Source organism: Nicrophorus vespilloides, unplaced genomic scaffold (genome assembly GCF_001412225.1).
Source record: "Nicrophorus vespilloides isolate i.1.1-1 unplaced genomic scaffold, Nicve_v1.0, whole genome shotgun sequence".
NCBI lineage: Eukaryota > Metazoa > Arthropoda > Insecta > Coleoptera > Silphidae > Nicrophorus > Nicrophorus vespilloides.
The window spans coordinates 129,859-153,921 of NW_017095789.1; the positions used below are offsets into that span (position 1 = coordinate 129,859).

General features: G+C 30.5%; 3 protein-coding genes across 3 annotated transcripts in view; 2 read left to right on the forward strand and 1 right to left on the reverse strand.

Annotated features, from left to right (window-relative positions):
* Window positions 1-20,419, reverse strand: part of LOC108564119 (sperm-tail PG-rich repeat-containing protein 2-like) — a 26,241-nt gene extending 5,822 nt beyond the window's left edge. Inside the window, exons 1-8 of the mRNA XM_017923056.1 lie at window positions 20,320-20,419; window positions 20,160-20,263; window positions 19,396-19,701; window positions 19,126-19,344; window positions 18,677-18,917; window positions 18,366-18,610; window positions 8,851-8,995; window positions 6,601-6,713 (exon numbers count right to left, since the gene is read on the reverse strand). Of these exons, the coding sequence (XP_017778545.1) occupies window positions 6,601-6,713; window positions 8,851-8,995; window positions 18,366-18,610; window positions 18,677-18,917; window positions 19,126-19,344; window positions 19,396-19,701; window positions 20,160-20,263; window positions 20,320-20,419 (1,473 nt within the window). The remainder of the gene's footprint in view (window positions 1-6,600; window positions 6,714-8,850; window positions 8,996-18,365; window positions 18,611-18,676; window positions 18,918-19,125; window positions 19,345-19,395; window positions 19,702-20,159; window positions 20,264-20,319) is intronic.
* A 236-nt stretch (window positions 20,420-20,655) lies between these two features.
* On the forward strand, window positions 20,656-22,696 carry LOC108564256 (leucine-rich repeat-containing protein 15-like). Its single transcript, XM_017923254.1, has 8 exons — window positions 20,656-20,864; window positions 21,015-21,168; window positions 21,224-21,367; window positions 21,421-21,746; window positions 21,799-21,932; window positions 21,986-22,245; window positions 22,296-22,421; window positions 22,479-22,696. Exons 1-8 carry the CDS (start codon window positions 20,675-20,677, stop codon window positions 22,672-22,674), a joined length of 1,530 nt encoding a protein of 509 aa, XP_017778743.1. The 5' UTR covers window positions 20,656-20,674; the 3' UTR covers window positions 22,675-22,696.
* A 185-nt stretch (window positions 22,697-22,881) lies between these two features.
* The window catches only part of LOC108564267 (cadherin-4-like), a gene marked incomplete in the record, with an annotated part of 6,592 nt that continues 5,410 nt past the window's right edge, over window positions 22,882-24,063 (forward strand). The window contains 6 exon segments of the mRNA XM_017923265.1: window positions 22,882-22,950; window positions 23,007-23,108; window positions 23,163-23,344; window positions 23,403-23,723; window positions 23,796-23,973; window positions 24,046-24,063. Coding sequence (XP_017778754.1) covers window positions 22,890-22,950; window positions 23,007-23,108; window positions 23,163-23,344; window positions 23,403-23,723; window positions 23,796-23,973; window positions 24,046-24,063 — 862 coding nt within the window.

Genomic DNA, 24,063 nt, shown 5'->3' on the forward strand with positions numbered 1-24,063 from the left:
GAATGCTGTGTCTTATAACCAAAGAAAAAATAAACATAATTATTCAACGCGTCGCGAATCCGAGGATGATACATAATTCAGTTTGCTGGAAAAACATGTTTACATAAATGCTCGTAATCCAACGAATTTACTAATCTGTATCCAATGAATAATCTACTTCGCTCGCAAAAAACCTTAAGTTCAAAAAACGTCGCCGCGTAATTGAATTGATGATTTTTCAAGGACTTTAACCTCATTCTTAAATTTCGTTACGCTTATCTCATTACTACTGTTTTACATTTTTTGAGTTTTCTCGTTATCTCGTTATTTTATTCAATATAATTAAATATTGTTATATAAGAATTGTAGCAGGAAAGCAAAAAAATTACAATATTATTAAAGAACAATCAAATATTATAAATCTAAAGATATGATACCAGTGTATTTCCAATTAAATGTACCAAGTGTACGGAGGAACTATAAGTTCAAATGTATTTTTTTAAATAGTTATTAAGAGCAATTATTTTAAGTTTAGAAAACATGAAAGTTTCTATTGTTTGAAATTTTATCAACATTAAAACAATCGATGTTTTCGAGTGTTTTACATTGTAATAAAACAATAATACTAGTGTTTTAAATGATATACTCATGTTAACAATTAGAAATATTTGTAAACATTATAAATTTGTACACAATTATTTATTGTTATCTTTCGAGTATAATGATCTCACATAAAAAGAAAAATGATCCATAATATTATGAAAACGTGATTAATAATTAACAAAATAGTAAAAATTAATAATCTTGAAAATTCAAGAATTTCGACTTTTATATAAATTTAATTTATAATTTATCTCGGGTGAGATATTTAAATTAACATTTTTGTAAAATATACTAATAAAATATTATTGTATTTCTGAAACCATCTGCTACCAGCGTATGCAGGAGAACTAATTTGATGCCTAAAGGAAATAATCTTTTTCGGACCCATCTCGGGTTGNNACAATATATATATTATACAACCATTGTTCCGTTCTATTTTCCTTGATCATCCGAGCAAACACCAAATGCTATGTTTGTGGTGCCAAATAAAATTGTAGGCAAACAATATATTAGCAATAGCATTATTAAATTACTAAAATCGTATAATATACAAAATACAGTGGAACCTCGCTTAATCCGTTCCAAATTTTCCAGAGTTTTACTAGTATAGTAAAACAATTTTCCCCATATAAACTATAATACGTTCCATTTTGGGACAAATTTTTCTTACAATTTATTTTGCTCGTTAAGCGAGGTTGCACTGCATATTAAAATCATATTATTATCAATAAATGAATAAAAAATACTTTGTTACGTCCACCTAATATATCTACGAATGAAATAATTGCAATGTAACAATTGGAAAGAAGTAAATATAACCACAAATAATAAAGAGAGAATCAATATAATTATTATTTTGATTTGTAATTAAACATTTAATTATTTCCATATGTGATATGATGGCTTTTGGACTAACTATTAATTATTTCTTTCATATGTGACAGAAAGTATGTGCCTTTTGAAAGAAGAGCTAATACCATTCACAGATAAAATAAATCTGTGAAGTAAGAAAAAAAAAAGAAGCAAATGTTATATTTGTATCATTTTTCTTCTTGTCGTTATGTTAATTTTTAATTATACATCTAATTACTTTCATATGGTATGTTGATTATTCATTATTTTTTTATATATGACAGTAAATTTGTATTATTTGAATGAATCGTTTATACTATTCACATATAATAAATCGAAAATTGTCTAGGTTTTGTCCGTGTTTTAAAAATTACAGTTCAAGCAATAAAGAAAAAAAAATATTGTTTAATCGAACAGCGATCAAAATCCTCCAGACTTCCTCGGATATATGAAAAAAAGAGATTATGTCTGGGAAAACTCTAAAATAGTTCAACTATAGCTTTTATTCTTGTTATTATTTACATATTTCCATTTTCGTTATTATCAACCGAATTATTTATGTAATTTACGGAACGTTTTCTTTATACAAATATATAATTATCGATTGTAATTTACTTAATTTATTTCATTTATTAGGCAACTGATGATGTAAAATGAATTAAATAAGTGTTTGAACATGGTACATTTTTTATATATATTTTAAAAGAAATTTTTAAGGAATGTAATATACTATTAGTATTATTTAAATTACTGAATTTTATTATTATGTACGAATTGTCTGTTGTATATTTAACTTAAATATATATGGAAGTAAATAGAAAATAAGTGTCATGTGATAGTGAATTATAATTGTAATTACGAAGATTATATAATTTATCGTCTGAATGCCATTAGAGTGGTATAATTGTTAAGCGTAATTATAATTAGATAGTAAGCAGATATCAAGTATCTGATTACAATACAATTTAGGATTACGACAATGCGGATCGTATATTACCGGCATGTTGCTCGTCTCATATTCCCCAGGTGAGAATAAATCGATTCATCGCTGATTTCAATTAACGCGGACTTTAATTCAATTAAAAACTATAGTGTACGGTGGAAAAAGGACGATAAAGTTTGCATTAATGCGTCCATGCTCGTACGACCATTTAGCGCTTGGTTTATTTTTATAGCATTTATAACGTACAACTATGTATCGCTAATAAATGGCCCATTCGTATGGAAATAATTAAAATGGGTTCGTAATATACGATGAGCATTATAAACGATGATGCTGTTCTGTTTGTCTGCGGGTTGTTTGTTGCGAAATTGTTCGATGTGTAGGAGGTTTAGAGCAATTTCCTACCTTCCATGTCGGAGTGTATGTACACGAGAGTGTTGGTGAGTGTGAGAGAGAGGGATGTCGAAAGGTTTTGGGATCGGGGGGATCAGACAAGTTGGATACTTGGTCCGATCGGATATGAGCTCTGTTAACTTGTTTACAATCGGCCCATAGTCGTTAACTGATTAACACTGTTCCATCAATCGACTCATATCAATTAAACCAATAGTCCATAAAGGCTCGCAGATATTAACACCAAAACCCCGGGCATCTCTATCCATCCCACTCTCTCATCCCATTCCTACTTGCACATCAAACTTAATTATTATTATAATATGCATGGACACTATAGAAACTATGCGAATTCCAAAAATTATATGACGCTATTTGATGATATCGATATTTATTAAAATTATTTTCACATCAATAATCACACCCGTGTCTACATTTAAAACTGTTTAATATTATTAATTGAAATTATAAAATAAATAATTATGGAATAAAAGGTGTCACAAAATGAACTCATATTTTACTATCATAAATAATAGAAAATAGTAGAATTGGTTCTTACAATTTTTACTTTAATCAACTTCTTTTTGTATATTTTTACCACTTCTATTATATTTTATTATATTATTTATTGCAGAAACGAAAAAAGAATTGAATGCAAAATTCAGAAAAAAATCAGATCTAACAAAACTAGAAGAAATATGACGGAAAGACTGAGAAAAATCATTTATATGTAATAAGTTCTACATTACTAAAGAAATATATAAAAGACGAAAGGTTATTAAAAATGATAATTTAATAATTCATATTTTCAAATTTGTCTTAATAAAATTATTTTCTCAAACAAGTCAATGACTAAATAAATTGACTTTAGAGAAATAAAAACGATTATATAAAATAACAATATAAACTAGATTTGTTAGGTAAAAATCTCAATGCATTTATTTTAAAAACTATAATAAATTTGTTTTGAATGTTGTTATAACTACGATTTAAATAAACATTACAAAAAAAAATGTAAAGTAGTAATAATAAAAAAATCATAATTGCTATAAGAAAGTAACTTGAATATTTCTTCTGCAGGTAAGTGGTAATAAAAGTCATGTATATTGTATGATTAAATTATAGTTGCAGCAAACAACTTCCAACTACTTTCCGTTTCTTACATTATACATGTGATATGTATAACGCACAAAACCTGTAACTGCAGCAAATGAAATAATAAATAACAATTACACTAAACTTCTTGTTAACTTTTTCCTAATATATTTGTGGCATGTCAATCATAAACCAATTATGTGATGCACTTATTACCATGCAATTATAGAAACAGTTTTATTTCGTTTCGTATGTACAATTTGCTGGTGTTTCGATGATGAATTAGGTATTATTGGAAACGTTCCATGTAATACGATTTATGCAACGCGGCATATGTTTCTAAAAACCCAACTGTAGATACACACCATATTTGCTTTGGTTCAAAGGTTTTAGGCAAACACTCCAATTGATGTATCAACTACTACATTCGATGGACGCACATTGTTACATGCATAGTTTCAGTTTGTTGTATTTTACGTAAACATCAAATGATTTTACTACATCAGCAGTTCTAAATCTGCGGTAACCGAACTCTCTGGGGAAATCGTTAAATATTCTATATTCTACAATACAACCAACATATATTTAAATTAAAAAAAATCATAATTAGTATAATTCTATATAAAATCATCGCATGTTCAAATTAAATATTCTTAATTAGTACTAACGTTTATTGTTTTATAATTATCTATTTTCAAAGTTCATATTTAAAATAAAATGCATAAATATTGAAAATTCATTTTTTGTAAGCGATCTTGTTTTCTTTTTTCAGCAAATGTTTTGTAATATTTTGATTAATGCACAACAATACACGCAGTATTTTGCTCGTCAGTGTGCTTGGTGTATGTTAAATCAGAATTGAACAGCAGTAATTTATTGAAATTGCTTTCTGAGTAAACACTCTTCAAGTTGCTTTATTGGCGATGTCGTTCCCGTCGTGATGAGCTAACTCCAATTTATTGATTTGAATATGCATCATAGCGGCATACACACTGTTTGACAAACAATATGTGCGGTATATGTATGTTTTGGTATTAGCATAACAATCACAGCGGGATTTGATTGAATGGCCAATGTACTAACCGTTTAATTTGAAATCTGCACTCCGCATTCACGTTCTATTTAATTGGTTAAACCGCAGCACCGAATAGAAAAAAAAATCTAATTTTAAATTTCGCTATATCGCATACAAAAAAAAATGCTTCAGCTTTTTTAATTTCAGAATGTCCAATAATTTCAACGAAAAATCAACAAAAAGAAATGAACAGTATTATCTAGTTATTTTTAAAAACAGTATTAAATTTCACATATCAATCCGGATACGCTAAAGTCTAGTTTAAAACAAACAACATTTTATAAAAATTAATTAATGCACAAAATTGTCTTAATGCGGTTTTCAGATTAGCTGCACTATGAGAGGTGTTATTGCACATGTGCATTAGAATGATAATAATATTCTCGTTGCAGGTAAAATTATATTGAAATTATAGGTAAATACGAATATGATTAGCATAACAAGCTATGAGTTAATAACGATAATTGTCTATTAGTAGATGTATGTCTAAACACATGCTAATGTCTCTCTTAAGTGAGTAGCTGGAAGTCTCAGTTATGGATGATCCTAATGTAACAAGATCACTATTCTAGCCTTGGAATATATAACTTTTAAATAACAATACTTTGCAATTTTGTATTATTAATAGTATTATGAAGAATGCTAATAATTGAAAATTAAGTATTATATAAGTAAATAATGTGAATTTTCATTAAAATTAGTTTTTGATAAAGTGGGACACTCTGTATAATTTGTTATTAGTGAGTGTCCACGTGCACATTGCTATTCTATCTCTTTGTATGTTCTATTTATGTTGTCAGTGTTGAAGTATTGTGAGGAGTTGGCAATCCGGCTCGCTCATATTAATAGTGTAACATTATTATTTACTTGCTTTTTTTTTGCAATAATTTCCTCTAGAGTTAATTATCGCTTTGGCGTATATTTAAATATGAATAGTTGCAGATTTTTCGCATTGTCACTGCGTTGGAAGTTGATGATGCCGTGTTTCCTTTTTTTTCGCGTTTTGTTGTCATTATTATTGCAATGGATGAATGGGTAGGAGAAGATAATGAGCGCGCAATGCAACAGCACAGTTATGTTTATTTGCAACTCTCGAACGATGGATGATGCTTTTTATTCTTTGATCAAATAAAAGCTGCTGACTTGCAGCAAAACCGAACGACAAGAGAGGGATACCTGCTCGGCACGGGCTGCTGCTGCAGGACAGGATGAAAACCAATACGAGCTTGTACAATGGGTTTGCCGTACGCAAAATCATATACAAACATCCACATCCACCGACGTCATCCGAAATGATAACAGTAGGGTTTTCGGCAAAACCGCACACGAAAACCACCGCATTAGTGTTTCTCTTCTCACCCTCTCGCTGTCGTCCACCCCCATCCAACCAATCACTCTCTCTCTCTCATTCGCTCTCGCACTTTCGTCCTCTTTTGCTTCAACTCAATATGTTTGTTGACTTTAGTGCTTAGTTCGGTCCTATGCAGAAACGGTCGCTAAATGAGGCGAAGACGCTCAGCCACGTGTCATCTTGCATAAGTTTTCGTCGTCGAAGTTGGCTGCTAGGCCAACTTTAATAACTTTGCACGTTCGTAATAGTAAATTCATTATTTCTACGTGCCGACCAGACTGCAATTACAGCTAAACCAGAAAGACGTACCGTGTAACTTGCCGGCCCCGGGGTATCCTCAGGCTCATCGGCAAACCTCGGCGTCACATTGAAATAATACCCCTTGCTGTCGACCGACACGTGGCCCATATAATTTGCAGGACCTACGGAATAAACAAAAAACAAACCCAATCAATAACCCGTATCCTTCGGCTATCGCAGCGTCCACCCCTTCCCACCATCCACATAAGTGAAATACAAATGCCTTTAATCGCGACATTCATCCCCCGCACAGCCGCATCGTCCCCCATACAAAACAACCCCACGTAACTTTTATTCTCTTCCTTCCACTACTTCCTTCAAATCTTTCACTCCCTCTCTTTCTGCTCCATTTTATTCGTTCCTTCTTTCGCATTCCGTCTTTTATTATTATTTTCACTCAGCCTGCCTCGGTTTGAGATATCCTGCATGGGGGTTCCGCTTTTGTGTTTTAAATTAGTGGAACAAAACCGCTGCTACCGAGATAACGAACCATCCCTTAGCAACTTTGTTCGCTGGCAAATTAACATTTAATTCAACCACTAATCTACTACACTTTATATAGAAAATATATTTAAAACATAGATATGAAACATATACTTAATACTTAACAAATAGCGTTAAAACATTTCACAATTACCCTCATGAACAGCTATATTCTAAAACTAAAGTGAATTCTACTCCAGATCCATTTCATGGTTTTTTTGGCATTTACTAAATGTTAAAAGTATTGTTTTTTTTTGTATTATCTATAATATTTACTTTCATTTGAATTCAAACAATATGAAAATACACAATACTGATAAAAAAATTGAAAACTATATGGAAATTATAAATTGAATATCTTATAAAGCGGATAAACGAAAATTTCTAGATTTCACATATAGGTTAGTTATTCTATTATTTACAAATTAATTCCTTTTGATCAATACTTCGTAAAGTATTGATTGTGGGCAAATGTACAGCTTATAGAATTTATATAGTCAAGTATATTTGATTAGATCAGATATTATATAAATACATTTTCATTAACTGCATGTTAATAATATTTATATTCAATAATTGTTGCTGTAATTGCATGAAACAAGTAAACACATTTCAAATATATAAGATTATTTCTTCAGCTGTATACATTATATAAATATATTAAAACTTGTTAAGATAACTTGTCAAACATAACGATGAACGTTACAAACTCTACGAAATATTTTTAATGTGCCAATAAATTCGCTTTATAATTCTACATAATAAATAAAATGCATTAAATTTAGCACTATAATTTAACGAAATTTTAAATAATATAGCTTGGAAAGATTTATTGAAAACGAGTGAAACTAAAGCCCGTAATGTTAGAAACGTGTACAAGTCTATGACGTAAATAATTAATAAACAGATTCCGTTTCAAAGTAGAATACGGCTCGTTCCCAATACAATTTAGAATGCATTGCCTCATCATTCATTTACCTTAAACTATGTTTGAATTGGAATTCTTAACAATTTACAATTCGTAAAGCGCGACATCAAATATTCACGGCAATTTACTGATTCGAAACACATAAATGATTAATATTGAAAATTCCGTATGAAATGAAAATTTAACTATAATCGATCGAATGCATTGATACTGTACAATTGATAAACTATCTATTATTAATTGAACCAATCTGAAAATGATCTGTATAAAATATATATTTTGACATTATTTTTAGTACGAATTCTGCTGTAAATATATTGTTTTATCTTTCACAGTTTACTCATTTTGCGATACTTGATAAATACTTTGTTAATTCGTAATAAATTATCATTCAGAGATAAACAGAGCTAAATTTTATAATGCATCTGGTATGCACATATACTTCTATAGAAAGTAGTATTATTCTAAAAGAACAGTGGATAATTATTATATAATAAGTAATACTGATATAATTTTAAAAGAAGAAAAAAATGCAGACATTCAGGTAATGGAAACAGAATATATTTTTGTTAAGTTAAAATTCGGGTTTGCACTTTGGAGTTAATTAAAATCAAGTTGAATTGTTCTTCGGGTGAAGCCATTTCGATGCTTCCGCCTTGCGGCAAGACAATGTAAAACTTGTGTATAAAAGGTGCATAAAAAGGCTCGAGTTTCTTCGAGGAGAGACACAGGGAGGTAAAAAAAAGAAGAAACGTTAAAGGGGATGGAAAAGCGGAAAAAGTGAGAGGGAAAAGAGGAGAAGGAGTGGAACGCAGTGATGAAGCAGGTCGTAATAAATGCGTACTTACTGGGATTGAGGCGAGCGCCAGTCATGGGGATGCCTTGCCTGGGCTGGGTACTCTGGAACGGCACCTTTCCGGTGTTGTGGGACTTCCGGTCGCGGTTTTTGTTGAATGGCTCCGAGACGCTGTAGCTCGCCGGTTCAGCAGTTTTCTGTGCACAAACCAAACAGATTTATTAACCTATAAATTTCTGTTATTGCCGGCGACCTCGTTATAAATAATAAAATGTTTCGGCCACAGTTCGGGGATTCCCCGAAAACCTTGGCTCGCGTTATTGTTTCCAGCATTTCACTTTTACCAAAACCGGAAACGTTTGTCCGCTCACGGAAACCTCCGACCGTATTTATTGCAAACGAATTTGCTAGCTACCAATGAATTTCCCATAAAGCAGTGTTTTTCTTCCGCTATTTTTTTATTATTAATAAAAAAAATAATCAATGGTTGGACTATTACTCTGTTCAGAATGTAAATAAACCCTGCGAATCCACCCAAAAAAACTATGAATATGAACATTAGTCATTATTGTAATACTTTTCAAATATTTATAGTTCTGAATAGATGATATCCATTTGCGCTTATATATTATTTGAATATACAAAAAAAATATGATTTATTGAAGTAATGACTAATTAGGAAAGGGATTTACTGCCTAATTCTAATCTTGAATAATAAAATTGAAAATGAAAAGGAAGCAATGTGTGAAAATCATATATAGTTGTTGAGGTGATGAAATTATGTATTCGTTGTGTTCGAGTGTCGTGAAATGAAAACCACCCCTAAAGTTAATTAGATATTTTCCGCGGGGTGTTGAACGTCGGGCGTACCATAAATCTGGTTTGCAAACAGCGGGAGGCGGCGGCGGCAGTATTCAGTGTTTTGGGGGCGGCGGGACGAAAACCGAGGCACGATGAAAACCAATAAATCTATTACGTATCATTGACATTTCAATAACGAAATAAGAGGAAGTCCGAGCGGAATACAATCTGGATCTAAATTTTGGGAAACCATTCGAACACCCCCCGTGACTTGGCGCATCACTGCTCTGAGGCTGGATCTGGTCTGCATCGGTGGGGATGGGTCTGGGTCCTGGTATGAGTCTGGTCTGCTATAAACCATAAACATGAATCAAAGCACCGAACTCTGGGACCGGGGAATGTTGTAAGTGCTCTGCAAACGTCATGCAAAGCGATCGGAGTCCCGTTAGGAGGGGCAAACAATCAACGCTCAGACAATATATTTCAATTAACCGAACGCTCTGTGCAAATAGCGGCAAGCACTAAGCGCGACACTGTCAGTTAGCTACTTGTTTGTTATTTACACCCTCGCCACCCACGCGCGCTCACACACACACCCCATCTCCACGAATCCTTGCAATCCCAGCAGTCCGCGCAGCAGGACTCCAACTACCCGCTAGATTATATCCCTTTATAACAGCCTTCCCGCTAGATACTTGCTCTCAAGTTTTCGGTAGTTATGTTTCAATTGTTTTAGCGGATCCGAGGGGGGTGCCGCAAAAAGGGCTGTACCGGAGTTTTACTGTTGTTTTGCTCGATGAAATACGACAACAACAAACAACTTTTTTATAATCAACTATTTCATAATAATTAATTAACATTCTAACATTTAAAAATTAACATTTATACACAACTTTAAAAAAAAAATTGACTCATTTCACGAAACATTCATAAATTCGATCATTAACATGGGTTATTAAATTAAATAAACTTTGCACATCAATAATATTATGATGATGAAAGAAAAAAATAATATTGTGAATTTTTATTAAATTAATTTTCCAAAATTTAATAACCTTCAATTTATCCTATAATTTGTAGCTAAAATTTCTGTTATTTACTGTAAAAAAAAATCTTACAAATTAACCTTGAAAATAAAATAATATCAATTGATATTACTATTATTAATTTTAGACTTTCTATTATGAGAATTTCTATTATAAAGAAGATCCATTTATTATTATAAAGTAAAATAATAATAAGCTTTATTTCAATTGATCATAAATATTATCTAAAGATTTTAATCGAAATTTCTAAGAAATATATTAGATTAAAATGAATGATAACACTTGTATTGAACTCATAAATATTTTTGTATTGACCTATTTTATTTATTTTATATATTCTCAATAAATAGTTAGAATTACTTAAATTTTACCGTTTTATATAAGTATTGGAATTCATCAACTAACTATATAATACTTAGCCAGTTCTACAAGATCTATAAAGAAAATAGACCATTTACCAGTAGTGGATGCATGCATATTTAGTATACACTACTACACTACATATGATTCATCTTCTTGTATTGCAAATCAAAGTATGATTAATCGTAATCAAAGATCTGTATCAAGTTTTAAGCTTTGGTTGCTTAATTTATTGCCATAATTATATAATTGAATAAATCTAAAACATAAATCAGAATCAATCACATACATTTATTAAATAATAAACTGGAATTGTGAGCAATTCACCAGAGTGTCGATTACAGTGGATCATATTTGATACGCAATCATAAATAAACATGCGGCTGGAATGACTTGGAGACAGCTATTTTCATGTATTTGTATTTCAACCCCCGCAATGTATCTGCGTATAAATATGTGTCCCCCGATCCATTGCTGCGCATATAATATTTCATAAAAACAAATCGCCTAAATTAATATCCAACCCCCCTAGTAACTGAACCTATCATTCGACTGATATAAATCAATTCGCGCACCCATTGTTTACAGAATTGAAACGCGCACTTTTTATAACCCTCCCGGTGCAAACAGCAAATATTGGACGTTACATTTACAGCGCATAACGACAACGAAACGTACAGGGACACAAAAAAAAGTATTGTCGGAACACTGGCAATTGTGATTTTTATTTCGTTCGAGGTAGAAAAAAAATGAATAAACAACAATCCGGAGCGAAATAACAACAAAATTAAAATTAATTGACGCATAACGATAATTTGAATTAAAAAATAAATAGATAAGTATACAATTATAATACTAATTCATAAATACAATTGTGTACATAAATAAAGCTATTGTTACAAGTATTATAAAACAACGTAAATTAATATGATGAATAGATTAAATATAGAGAAATGTACCTTTAATTTACTGAAATAGACTTAAAATTAAAAAAAAGGAATTGTACAAGCGAAAACTAAAATATTGAAATATTTCGTAATAATAAATTAAAAAATCGATTAGATTATTTATTTTTGGAATTTTGTATTGTTTGTACTGTTTTTAATATTAGTAAAATTTTGATGTAAATGAAAGTGATAAAAAAATATAAAACATTTAGATATTCAATAATAAAATAATAATAATGAAGAAATTTCTTAAAAATCGCCTTATATGGTTATGAAAACGCCTGCTACATCACGATGAATTATTTGTTGCTGCGAATTAATCCTAAACACTAAACCAATACGGGCACAATAAGTAGTGTGTTTTATTGGATTAAATCATTCATATTTGATGATAATAATTTTCAAATAATAGATGTTACTCATACGAAAAATTGTCATCAGTTCTAGTAACAACTTGACAATGACGTACGAATAGTATGATGATTCAATCTATTTTTAATAATATCTTGATAAGATGTTGCGTATCAAGATAACATAAATCCTTGCATATGTTGTTGATAGATATAATCAATTGCTTCACGATTCTGTAACCACATTTTGTCAATTTCAAAATACTTTACAGCAATATAAAATAATTGTCTACATAATTAACAAAAAAAATAAGAAAGTAATTGAACAAAATAAAATTTCTGAAATAATAATTAATGACTAAAATTATATTAAATTATGTTATAAGATTTCAGCAATTATAGTGTATTGTATTAAAAATATTTCCCCATTGGGTTTTTGAAGCAAAAGCGCAAATTAGGTATTGATTTCAAGAGAAAAATTTCCTTGCCGTAGCTTTGTTAAAACTTGCGTTTGATGGTTTTTAATAAATAAACAAAATTTCAAATAAAAAGATGAAAAAATATTAGACTAGTGGTCAAAGTATGTAATTAAAAAGTAATAAACTTTGAAGAATTGTATTATAAATAACTGAAAGATAAATAACTTTTCAATTAATTAAAATGCTTAAATATTAAAAAAAAATAAAATTAATAGCCTTTACAATTCGGTTCAATTATCAAAAATGGGATTAATAAGAAAACAGCATGATAGATATGTATAACACAAGATATTATCAATTTCGTGTAAATTATTCTTATTATCAAATGAATCATAGTAAATCAAAATAATCTTGAAATGTGATTTGATAACATTTTGTTTTGATTTATTATAAAAATAATAATAATAATTGTTTACAAAAAAAAACACACTTACAAAAGCTTTTTAAACGACAAATTCCTTAATTTGAATGTATAATAGAAATAATCATATTTATTTATTTTTAATTTAGATGTACAGATGATATTATGTAAAATATGTACATCTTAATTGATTTCTAAAGAGTAATGTAATTATTGTTTTTACTTTGATGAAACAGTAATTATAATGAGATTACAAAAAAATATTAGTTAAACCTTACTAAATCAATTAATTGAATGATATTATGATTTCGGTTTAATAATTATTGTATATATAAGCAATTTGTAAAATCGACAATTACAATATACCATACAGTTTGTAAATGCTGAGAAAATAAGTTGCGTTGCATGTTTTTAAGTGTTATTGTAAGATAAAAAAGAAACATATAGAATTTATTTTTAAACTAGACAACAGATGTTTTGCTATGCAATTAAAAAAATTGTTATTGAATGATTTGAATGATTATTCATATATAAATAAGTAAGATGTATTAATAATTTGAATAATATATGTTATAAGAAGAAGACTAAAGATTATATGCATGCAATTATATTAATGGAATTTCCAAAGTGTATGAGTGTACACGGTAATTATTGTTTTTACTGTGAGACTGTAAAAGGAGAACGAGATAAAAGAAAACAGTCTGTCTGAGTGTGTGCTGTCAATGTAATTAAGTTTTGTGGAAGGATGCTGCAGCAGCACGCGATTAATAAACCTCGATTATGTATGCTGGCAGTGTGAGTGACAACCGAGACTCGCGTTTATTTATCAAACAAAGAGGAAAAAATAATTAAGGCGTTGCATTCAATAAATAACTGTAAATGATGTGTGTAGCTGTGGTCGGTGCTTCCGCAGCAAATGTTTCTTGATATTGAAGCGCAACCGTATTTCCGGTGTTATATTTTTAAAAGAAAAATATGTAACGTCCGCCAACACAATGGCCATTCATTTTTTAGAAGTCCCACAGAGAGCAAGCAGTAGAGGAGGGAAACGGAGCAAGGAAACTCTTCGAAGGCCCGACACATTTCTCTTCGCTAAAAGTTTAAAGAGAAATTGCCAACAGGGGTCCACGGGACCAAGACCACTTCAACGCTAACCCACTAACCTCAACTTTATTATATATCCATATTCTTTGCCATCTGCAAGAGTGGTACAATTCCTCTAACAAATATCTAATCATATGTTTTAGAGTAAACAATTTTAGTTATTTGCACCTAAGCAAAGTATAATTTGAATAAGTTAATTCTTATAAACAACTATGATATATCTTATATCAAATCTAGTGGCAATGCGGAATGGTCCGCAAGTGCAAAGGAAGCGGCTTTAATTATTACACATCAATAATATGATGATTAATGGAAAAAAATAATATTGTAGATTTTTGTTAAATTTATTTACTTAAATATTAATAACCTTTAATTTTTCCTATAATTTCTAGTAAAAACCTCTGGACATAAGATTTCCTATTATAAGGAACACCCATCATTTTTTTTTATTATAAAGCAATTTAAAATACTAATTATAATCTTTCTTTCAATTGACCATAAATATCTAAAGATATCCAATCTAGTGGCAATACGTAAGTGTAAGCACTTATTACGCTTTGGACTTCAGTAAAACATAAGTATATTAATTGTATTTTTGTAATATTTTGATTCTTCGTGATGATTCATGGCGATTCGTTTTTTTGCATTTATTTAAATTAAAATGTACCAATTGAATATACAATTTTAATAATCCGTAAATACAATTAACTATTTATCATTACTATTAAGTACTTAATAATTAGAATATTTACTATTTTCTTAATCTTCTAAAGTATATATCTAAGTGTTTTTACATTGTTGGTGGTATTTGATTATTTTTAAGCGATATTAATGTCTTAATTAGTCCGGTTTCAAATAATGCTGGATATTGATGAAATTAAATGAGAAATAATGATTTGCAAATGATTTATATAAAATTAATTTATAGTTTGTTTATTTCCTAATTACGTTAACATCATTCAAAAAAATAGGAATTGACAATTGATTACTATTCTCTTGACCTAAATATAGAATTATATATTAAAAGAAAAGCATTTATTTAGAAGAGTAAACAAAATTATTACTGTAACTAAAAATTAAGTGACTAAGATTTGAACAATTTTTATGATTTTAATTGGATTTCTTATTTTTAATAGAATTTTCATGAAAAATTGAAAATTAAAATTATTCTTTGTTGATCTTTATTTAACCAGTTTGTATTGATGCAAATAAGAAATGTTGAATAGGAATCAAAGAGACAGGACCACCGGATCGGATCGTCAAACCCTGAGCTAACTTGAGCATTATCATAATACCTTCATTGTTTACCATCGAAAAAAAAATGATTCGATCCATTCGTCCATTAATGCATGCATGCATTTGTTTTAGCATTCTGAATCTGAAGTCCTGTCACATGCAGTTTAGGGCCGAAATGCATGCATGCACGTGCGTGAGCCGTACCAATATTTACTTGTAATGTATGTGAAGGAAACTGATTTCGGGGAAACAACCCTGCGTGCGCCCGATGCCCTCATTAAACTAAATTACTTACGCCTAATTAGAATTTACATGTAACATTATTCTAACCGGATAGTGTTACAGTTTGGAATCGCAAGCGGAAAATACGGGCGCAGAACAGAAATATAAATTTCACCGAATGCATCCGAACGGACGCGCAGAACGAAAATACTATCTATCGCATAATATTAAACAATCGTTAAGCCCCTTCGCTAATTTGTAACCAACCGACAAATTAAAATCAATTTTATCTATTCGCTAATTCCAAATATATATACGTATGTACACATGATGGTCACCTTCATCAAATTATTTCATTATAATTCAGTGCTTGAATTCCACGTATTCCTGTTGAAACCAGTAATTTACAATCAACGAAAATTACAGATCATTCCGTTTCATTCATTTCAGAATACGTAATATTTAATCACGTTGTTAACTAACATTCAACTTTTGAATTTCTATAAACTATTATTTTTAATTACAATTTGTTTCCGTTTAAACTATCCAAGTACAATTCCAGCAAATATGCTTTACTCTTTACTTTTATAAGATGTATAATAAATATAAAAACTGTACATTAATTAATTTTTTTAACGTAATAAATATTTTGTTGGTAATTTTTTATATCTTTCCCTTACATAAACGATAATAATAATAGAAAATGAAATAAGCTTTATATTATTTTTATCAAATTTTCTTAAACTTAATAATAAATCATTCAGTTAGATTTTATGAATGATTAAATCAGAGATTTTTCAATAATCAGAATAAAAATATCATTTCGATCTTAGTATTATAATACATTTTTGGATTTGTTTGCATACGTCTTCGTAAAATTTAAAGTATCTATGAATGGGCACACATTATAGCTCAAAAAATATATAATAGAGAGGGTAAATGAGTTGACATGCTTGTCTTCTGATACGAGAAACCGATATGGTTTATTCATGATGCAAGAGAACAGTCTATATACATCATAAATCAAAAAAATCAGTTGAATCACAACTATGACATTAAATAATTTAGTATTTCCATACTTGCTTAATTGTATAGGGAACATATTTATATTATTAACATATTTAATAGAAATAACAGTAGTATTCATGATATTTACTGAAATAATATTTTTTTTGTTGTTATTTAACTATAGTTTTATTTTTCAAGCGTAGAAACTCATTATTTTTCTATAAATACAATACAATACATCATAGTATTATTAACTTTTATAGTTATTTTATATATTGAATTGAAATCATTCAAGTTGAAGTTAAAAATGAATTGAACTATGTTTATGTTTCTCATAATCCTTTATGTACGTAAGTGGACATAATAAAACCATGAAAACGAATCGTTTGTTAAATAACTGTTGATTTGAATAAAAAGAAAACTTATAATTAAAGTATCTACGATAAAAAGGTAAGAAACATTAACTGATTGCATCGGTCGATTGAAATAACGTTCGGCTGTCGAATTAATGTGTGTGTGGGTGGGAAGCAGAGGATTGGAAGAGTAGACAACAAAAGTATAATAATAAAAGAAAAGAGCCTAAAATACATGTAAATGCATGAAAGTGAACCGGAGTGGAAGGCAATTAAAATAAAGAACCGGAGCATGTAGCATACACCCAAAAAACATACACAGCGTGAAAGATTTATTTGTGAAGAATTGTTAATTTTGTCAATCTCATTACGGCTCGATGGGATTCCGTGTTGTTTGCTGCTGCGATACATCTTAATCAAAGTGCTGATTGCGCTGAATCCAGATCATTTATACTGTGCCCTTGCGAAAGTCTTCATCGCTAATTGAACGGGAGCAAGATGAATGAGAACTTTATGCAATATGCTAAACAGTATCCGCTCGCTTTTTGGGATCGCTGCAACATTATGTTGCATATCTCCACTTCGAAACTCATCGATTTTTAGAACGAAGCGTTTGTCAATTAGTCCTTTCACCAGACAGGAACAAAAAAAAAGCGACAACTAATATTTGCATATAACTAAAAGCGAGGAGTCGGCCTTAATGACTTATCTAAATCTCGAAGCGAATGGTCGCAGTTACATGCATTTAGTAAAGATGGTATCTTTAAATTTGGTGAATTCGATTGCTGCTCTCTCGCTAATTAAGAGAATTAATTTTAAAGCAGAATTCCATTAGAATCGACTGTTGAGTAACAATAAGGAAACATAGATTATGAACAGAGGATGTCCATCGGAAGTAATTGTATCGGTTTATGTTCGTGGAATGTTGCAAATATTGCTGTCTATTTGCGTGTCGTAATTTATGAAATCGTTAAAGGTTCATTCACTTTGGGGCGAAATGTTTAAAAGTCATTCATCTAAGATCTTGGCCGTAATAAAATTAAAACTACTATAAATCCGGTATTTTAATGGAGCGCTCCATTCGACGGCGTGACATCCACATCCATGCGCACAAATAAATATATTTTCTTTTTTACATATGTTTATATAATGTTGGAAGCCATTTCAATTAAACCGACGTTATTTTTAAGCCACCCAATTCTTATATTAAACCTGCCGCCGTTCGGATGAAAGTGTATATATTTAAGAACATATTTTCATGCTCCTTTTCGGAAGATGAAAAGGAACAAGATATACTCACAGCTGCTTTGCTTTTCACGAATCTAGTTGTTTTCGATTTGAACACGGCCGCATCTATGTTCGACTTTTCCATCTCGTACGGTTCCACGGTATATGCAGATGCGGTTGGGAAACTCAAGACATCTTTGTTGAGATGCACAACCTCTCTTTCCAAGGTATGATTAAATGGGATGTTCTTAGCTTGAAGATTCATCTTCTTCAATAGCTTTTCGATAATTGGACTCTCGAGGTAATAGTTTCCGGGACCTTGGATTATTAATTTCGATGCGGTTCAATTTCGTTGGATTATTAACAGCGAAAAGTTAATATTACCTGGCGTAGGCAATACCTTTTTCGTTATAAACCGATTACTATTGATGGAAAACGGCGCATCGCTCAATGAAAATGAATTCCGAATAACGTTCGCCCTTATATCATATTTAGCTGGGCCAGGGTTTTCCTCGAATTTACTCTGAAATCTCTCTTTGCGTGTACAGAACGGTGCAGGATTTAGGCTCAGAGATTTCTTTGAAATCTTCTCGGGCATTGTATAAGCAGCCGGACCAGGCATATCCTGCAAGAAACAGAATTAGAGTTAAATTAGCTACGCTAATTGAAAATCCGGTTGCGGGACTAAAAATGAATCATCTTCGGGCCGCCCACGAATCTAATTAAATCTATTTCATTTAAGGAATGCAATTATTTATAGAATTACATATTTTGCTGCGAGCGTTCTTTTTCGCATCTATCGACCAAAGTCCCAACTACTTCAAACAATTTACCGCGCGGATCTGCTTCTTCTGTTCAGCATCGACGAACCGTGGTACGTAACTATATAATCGCGCCATCTCTCGAACGTACTCATCTCTAACGTTGAATAATTTCTTGATGCGGGCATCATACTCTCCGGGAGAGGGAGTATCAGATTCATATTTCATTCCACGTCTGCTACCGCTCTTCCAAAATGTACAACCTTTGTAGATTTCCGTCGTCGTGCAAGCCTAAAACAATGATTTAAAGTCTTTCCTTACACCCATCACATTTTACATTACCGTTGATACTTTGTAATAAGCTGGGCCCATTGTAGTATCATGCTTATTTGCTGGTATTTTCTCTAACTTATCATTCTCATTTATATCGTACCCATTCTCATCGATTCTTGTTGGAATCGAAGGACCATAATCCTCCAATGCATACGGTACCGGACATACGTACAATCGTCTACCTTTAAATGCGGTTTTTGATAAAACTTTTGGTATCTTTTTCCTTATAGGTTTCGGATCGTAGGTCCCGGGTCCTGGACTATCCGACAATACTTTTGTTTCTCTTATAGCCTTATTACGCAGAGTTGATCCTCCCTTCAAAAAATAATTTAACAGTGATTTTATTAAAAACAATATTGATTACAATAAACACAACTCATTTGAATTTTTAATTTCAATAGTCAAATAAAAGTGAAATGAATTGATGTAATTATATAAAACATCATTGATTGAATAATATTTACTAATATACGAGATATGTTAAACTTAAACATTGATATCAGATTATAGATTTTTAAACTGATTAAGTAGAATTCATATTAGAATCAACAGATAACATTTTATTATTGTATTATATTTTATATATCGAGAGTCGGATTTTGTTCATTTTTAAGTAATCTTTAGATAGCATTTATTTAGCTGATTCAAATTTGCAGGAAAAAATGTAATTAGCAGATTGTAATATAATACGCAAAGTATTCTCACTATATCATTTTCTGGTAACAATGTGTTTAATGTTAAATGTGAGAAGAAAAGAAACGTAAATATCTTACGACAATCCGATGTTTGTCAACTCCATCATAAATTGCTTCTGTATAGACTTTATTAATTATTGATAGCTTCTTCTCCGAACTCTGCATGAAAGGAACCCAATTTTCTAGAAAATATTGATAATTAATTATCAATACCGAAACATTAATTACTTTGAGAAACTTTTGCAAAATTTTCCATCATCAGTAACATAGTAAGTATTAGGTGCAAGTTTCTCCGGAGTGGGAGCTATAATTTTCTTCCAACGAGGCGACAAATTCATGGTCTATAGCTATTCCGTCCGTTGCAAATACGATGACACGGCGTGTTTTTGATTAATCCGACAGATCATTGCTTGGTTACATGAACAAACAAAAATAGACATTTTTTTTTTAATTTTCAGTAGGGAGTGGGTAATGAGTTACATAATTCCCTTAACTAATTCGATTACATTGGCTAAAATTATTTAACAACAGGATAAGTTCAATTTGCATCCACTATATACGCAGATAGTATACGTTCAAGATATTGCTCAGCGATGTCTGGAATATTAATAATACTCCTTTTCAGTTGTGCCTCGGCTACAAATTACGTTAACAATAGTGAATGTAGCTTGGATTGGGATAAGTTGAAAAATGAGACTCAAAGATTATTTGAAAATTTCGAATTGGAAACGAGGAAATCAATGCTCAAGTTGGAGCGACGTCTTCGATCTTTAGAACAACCAGGTATTTTACTTATAAACACCGTAAATATAACTATTTCTCTAATTGCAAAATCAAATAATTTATTTTTTATTATCAATAGCGAATTGCCAAACAATTTTATTGTTTACGCATTATCGTCCGTATCTTTATTGATTGTATTCAACATTTTAGTGTGGTTCATTGAGAATTCGAACGATAGGTGGTTCAATTGCGCCGACAGAGGACCTTGCAAATGTAGGCCAGAAACGAAAAGCATTAGCTGCTGGAACTCTAATCTTTCTAAACTACCAATTGAGCAATTTGTGCCCAACGATATTAAAACCATGTAATCGTTAAAACATCTCGTATTAATCGGATCTCTAATGATCGTTTCCTTGTAGAGACTTGGGCATCAACCATTTAAGCACACTGAATCAGCAGACGTTTCAAGTATTGAATCACCTCACCGAAATAGACCTGTTCGATAACGCAATTGATTATCTACCCGACAACATTTTTGAAAATTTAGATAATTTACTTTATTTGTGCGTCAGATAATTTTAATTGATCTGATTTCGTTTAATGCTGTATTTTTCAGGAGATTGCACAAAAATCATTTGGATGAACTTCCGAATAACATATTTCTGAAGTTGCGTAATCTTAGAACCATCGATTTATCAAACAACAAATTTCTTTCGTTACCCGATAAATTATTCGAAGGATGTCAGAATTTAATTGTTATACATATATCCGGAAACAAAATTGCTTACTTATCAAACCAAATTTTTAACGAACTGAAGGATCTGGAAGATTTAGATTTGAGTGTTAACGAACTTATAACACTAAACAAAACAATTTTCGCAGATTTGTGGTCTTTGAAACGTTTAAATCTAGCAGAAAATAATTTGGAAATTTTACCATCAGGTATCAATAAATCATAATTTTCATGATACAAAAACTTATGGTCAATTTTTAGGAGTTTTCGACAATCTACACAGTCTCGAGTTACTAAATTTAAGAAAAAATAAATTGTCCTCAATTTCTAAGCGACTTTTTATTAATTTACACAACTTGACTAATCTACAACTGAGTGCCAATAGCTTAGTGCAGGTAGGAATAAAAATTGCGTATTTCATATATCACTAAAGTGTACTTATTTATAGATACATCCGTTGGATTTTGTTAATTTAAAGAATTTAAAGGAATTGAATATTGGGCAAAATTTCATATCGGAATTACCAGAAGAGGTTTTCATTAATTTGCAATTGTTAGAAAAATTGTTTCTTTATTCAAACAATTTAGAAGAACTTTCGGAAAAAACTTTCAATGGATTAGATAATTTGAATTCTCTAATGCTTAACAACAATCTGTTAAAAACCATAGAAGCAACTTTATTCTTTTATACACCAAAATTAAAGAAATTGTAAATATACCATATTTTGTAAAACATTTTATAAATGGTGAATATTTCAGGCATTTAGACAGTAACAAATATCAATTTTTACCTACTAAATCTTTAGACTATTTGGAAAAATTGATGCTAATAAAGTTATCGAAGAATCCTTGGCATTGCGATTGTCATATACTTTATTTAGCTTTGTAAGTGTAAGACGAGAATTCGGTATGTAGAATGGAAGTTAATAGGTTTTGTTGTAGATGGATTCGCGACAATAAGAACAAAGTTTGGGATGCACAGCCGACTTGCAGAGGACCTGGAAATTTGGGTGGATCAGAACTGAAAGACATGGACTTTGATTTGCTGTGCGATGGTCAATGGGCCAGCATGTTAAATCTATCTCCGCGCATAGCTGTAAGAAACAGCAAACAAAATATTTCCAAAAGTGACGAATAATTGTTCATTAGCAATGTAAAATTCAAGTTCAATTTGAAAATAAAGTAATTGTGTTAGTATTAATTGGAAACTTCAAAATATATTGCCAACTAGCCCTTCATCTATATTTATTATCAGATAAGTGATAAGCCAGATATCGTTTGATAAATTTTATATTTTGATACTGAAGCTTAGTCGTATTATTTCGTAGTGTATTACATTTAGTCTATCGAAACATGCGGTGGATAGTGCTGTGGTTATTCTTCATATTAAGGCATATGCCTTTATATGCCCAAAGTACCTGTTAAAATACAAGTAAATATTAACATGATTAATAAAAATATACATTGTAGATGATGGTGATTGTGGTGATTGGAGCTCTATGAAAGATGTAAACGATATAACAGATCAAGACGATTTTAAAATCTTAGAAGTAACCGACTTTGCATTTACTGGTATATAAACAGAACGTTTAGTTAATAACACATTCTTAAAATATTATATTTCAGCAAATGATGTTAAGGTATCTATGTGCAATGGAATAGAAATTGTTCGTCACGAAGTTAACGAAAATAAGCTGCTATTTATTACACAAAATATGCGTAATTGGGAAGAAACTATGCCGAACCAAGACTCTCTTGCAGTTATATGTTTCAATGTAGCTTTCTCTAATGAAGAATGCTCTGGAAAAGTACAATTAATAAACTATATTAAATTTTTCAACCAAATTTAATTAATTGAATTTTCAGACTGTAAATATGAAGATTCAAGATACAAATAATTATGAACCAAGATTTGTTGATGAACAAGAGGTTGATAAACCTGTTTTTGAAATTATTTTACCGATGCCGTTCCCTGCAGAATTCCCCCTGGATAGTTTTGGAAGCATCATCATGGCTAAAGACGAGGATTATACAGATACAAAACTTACTTTTACAATTGAGTCTAATAAATTTCTTGATATAAAATATGTAGGAACAACTGGTGAACTTAAGAAAGTGCATACAGCTTCTTTAATTTCAATGTCTCCATTGGATTTCGATGAAATGCAATTCAATATAAAAGTTGAGGTATGTACATATATTGAATTGAAATATTTTGTTGTATAATAATAATAATAACTTTTTAAATATAAAACATAGGATAAAGATAAAAAGATTGACACTGGGAAAATAGTTATAAAGAAGAATCCCAAAGTTAGTTTGGTATATCCCGAGTTTGATAAATCTTATTATATGGGAAAATACGATAGAGATGGAATGAGTGAAATGATAGACGAGATTACTTTAAAAAATGCAAAAACTATTATTCTTGAAGGAGGTAAAGTGTTAAGCAAATCATTATCAAACAAAAAATAATTAATTGTGAAAACTTAACAAAATCGATTTTTAGCATACGCGCAATATTTCG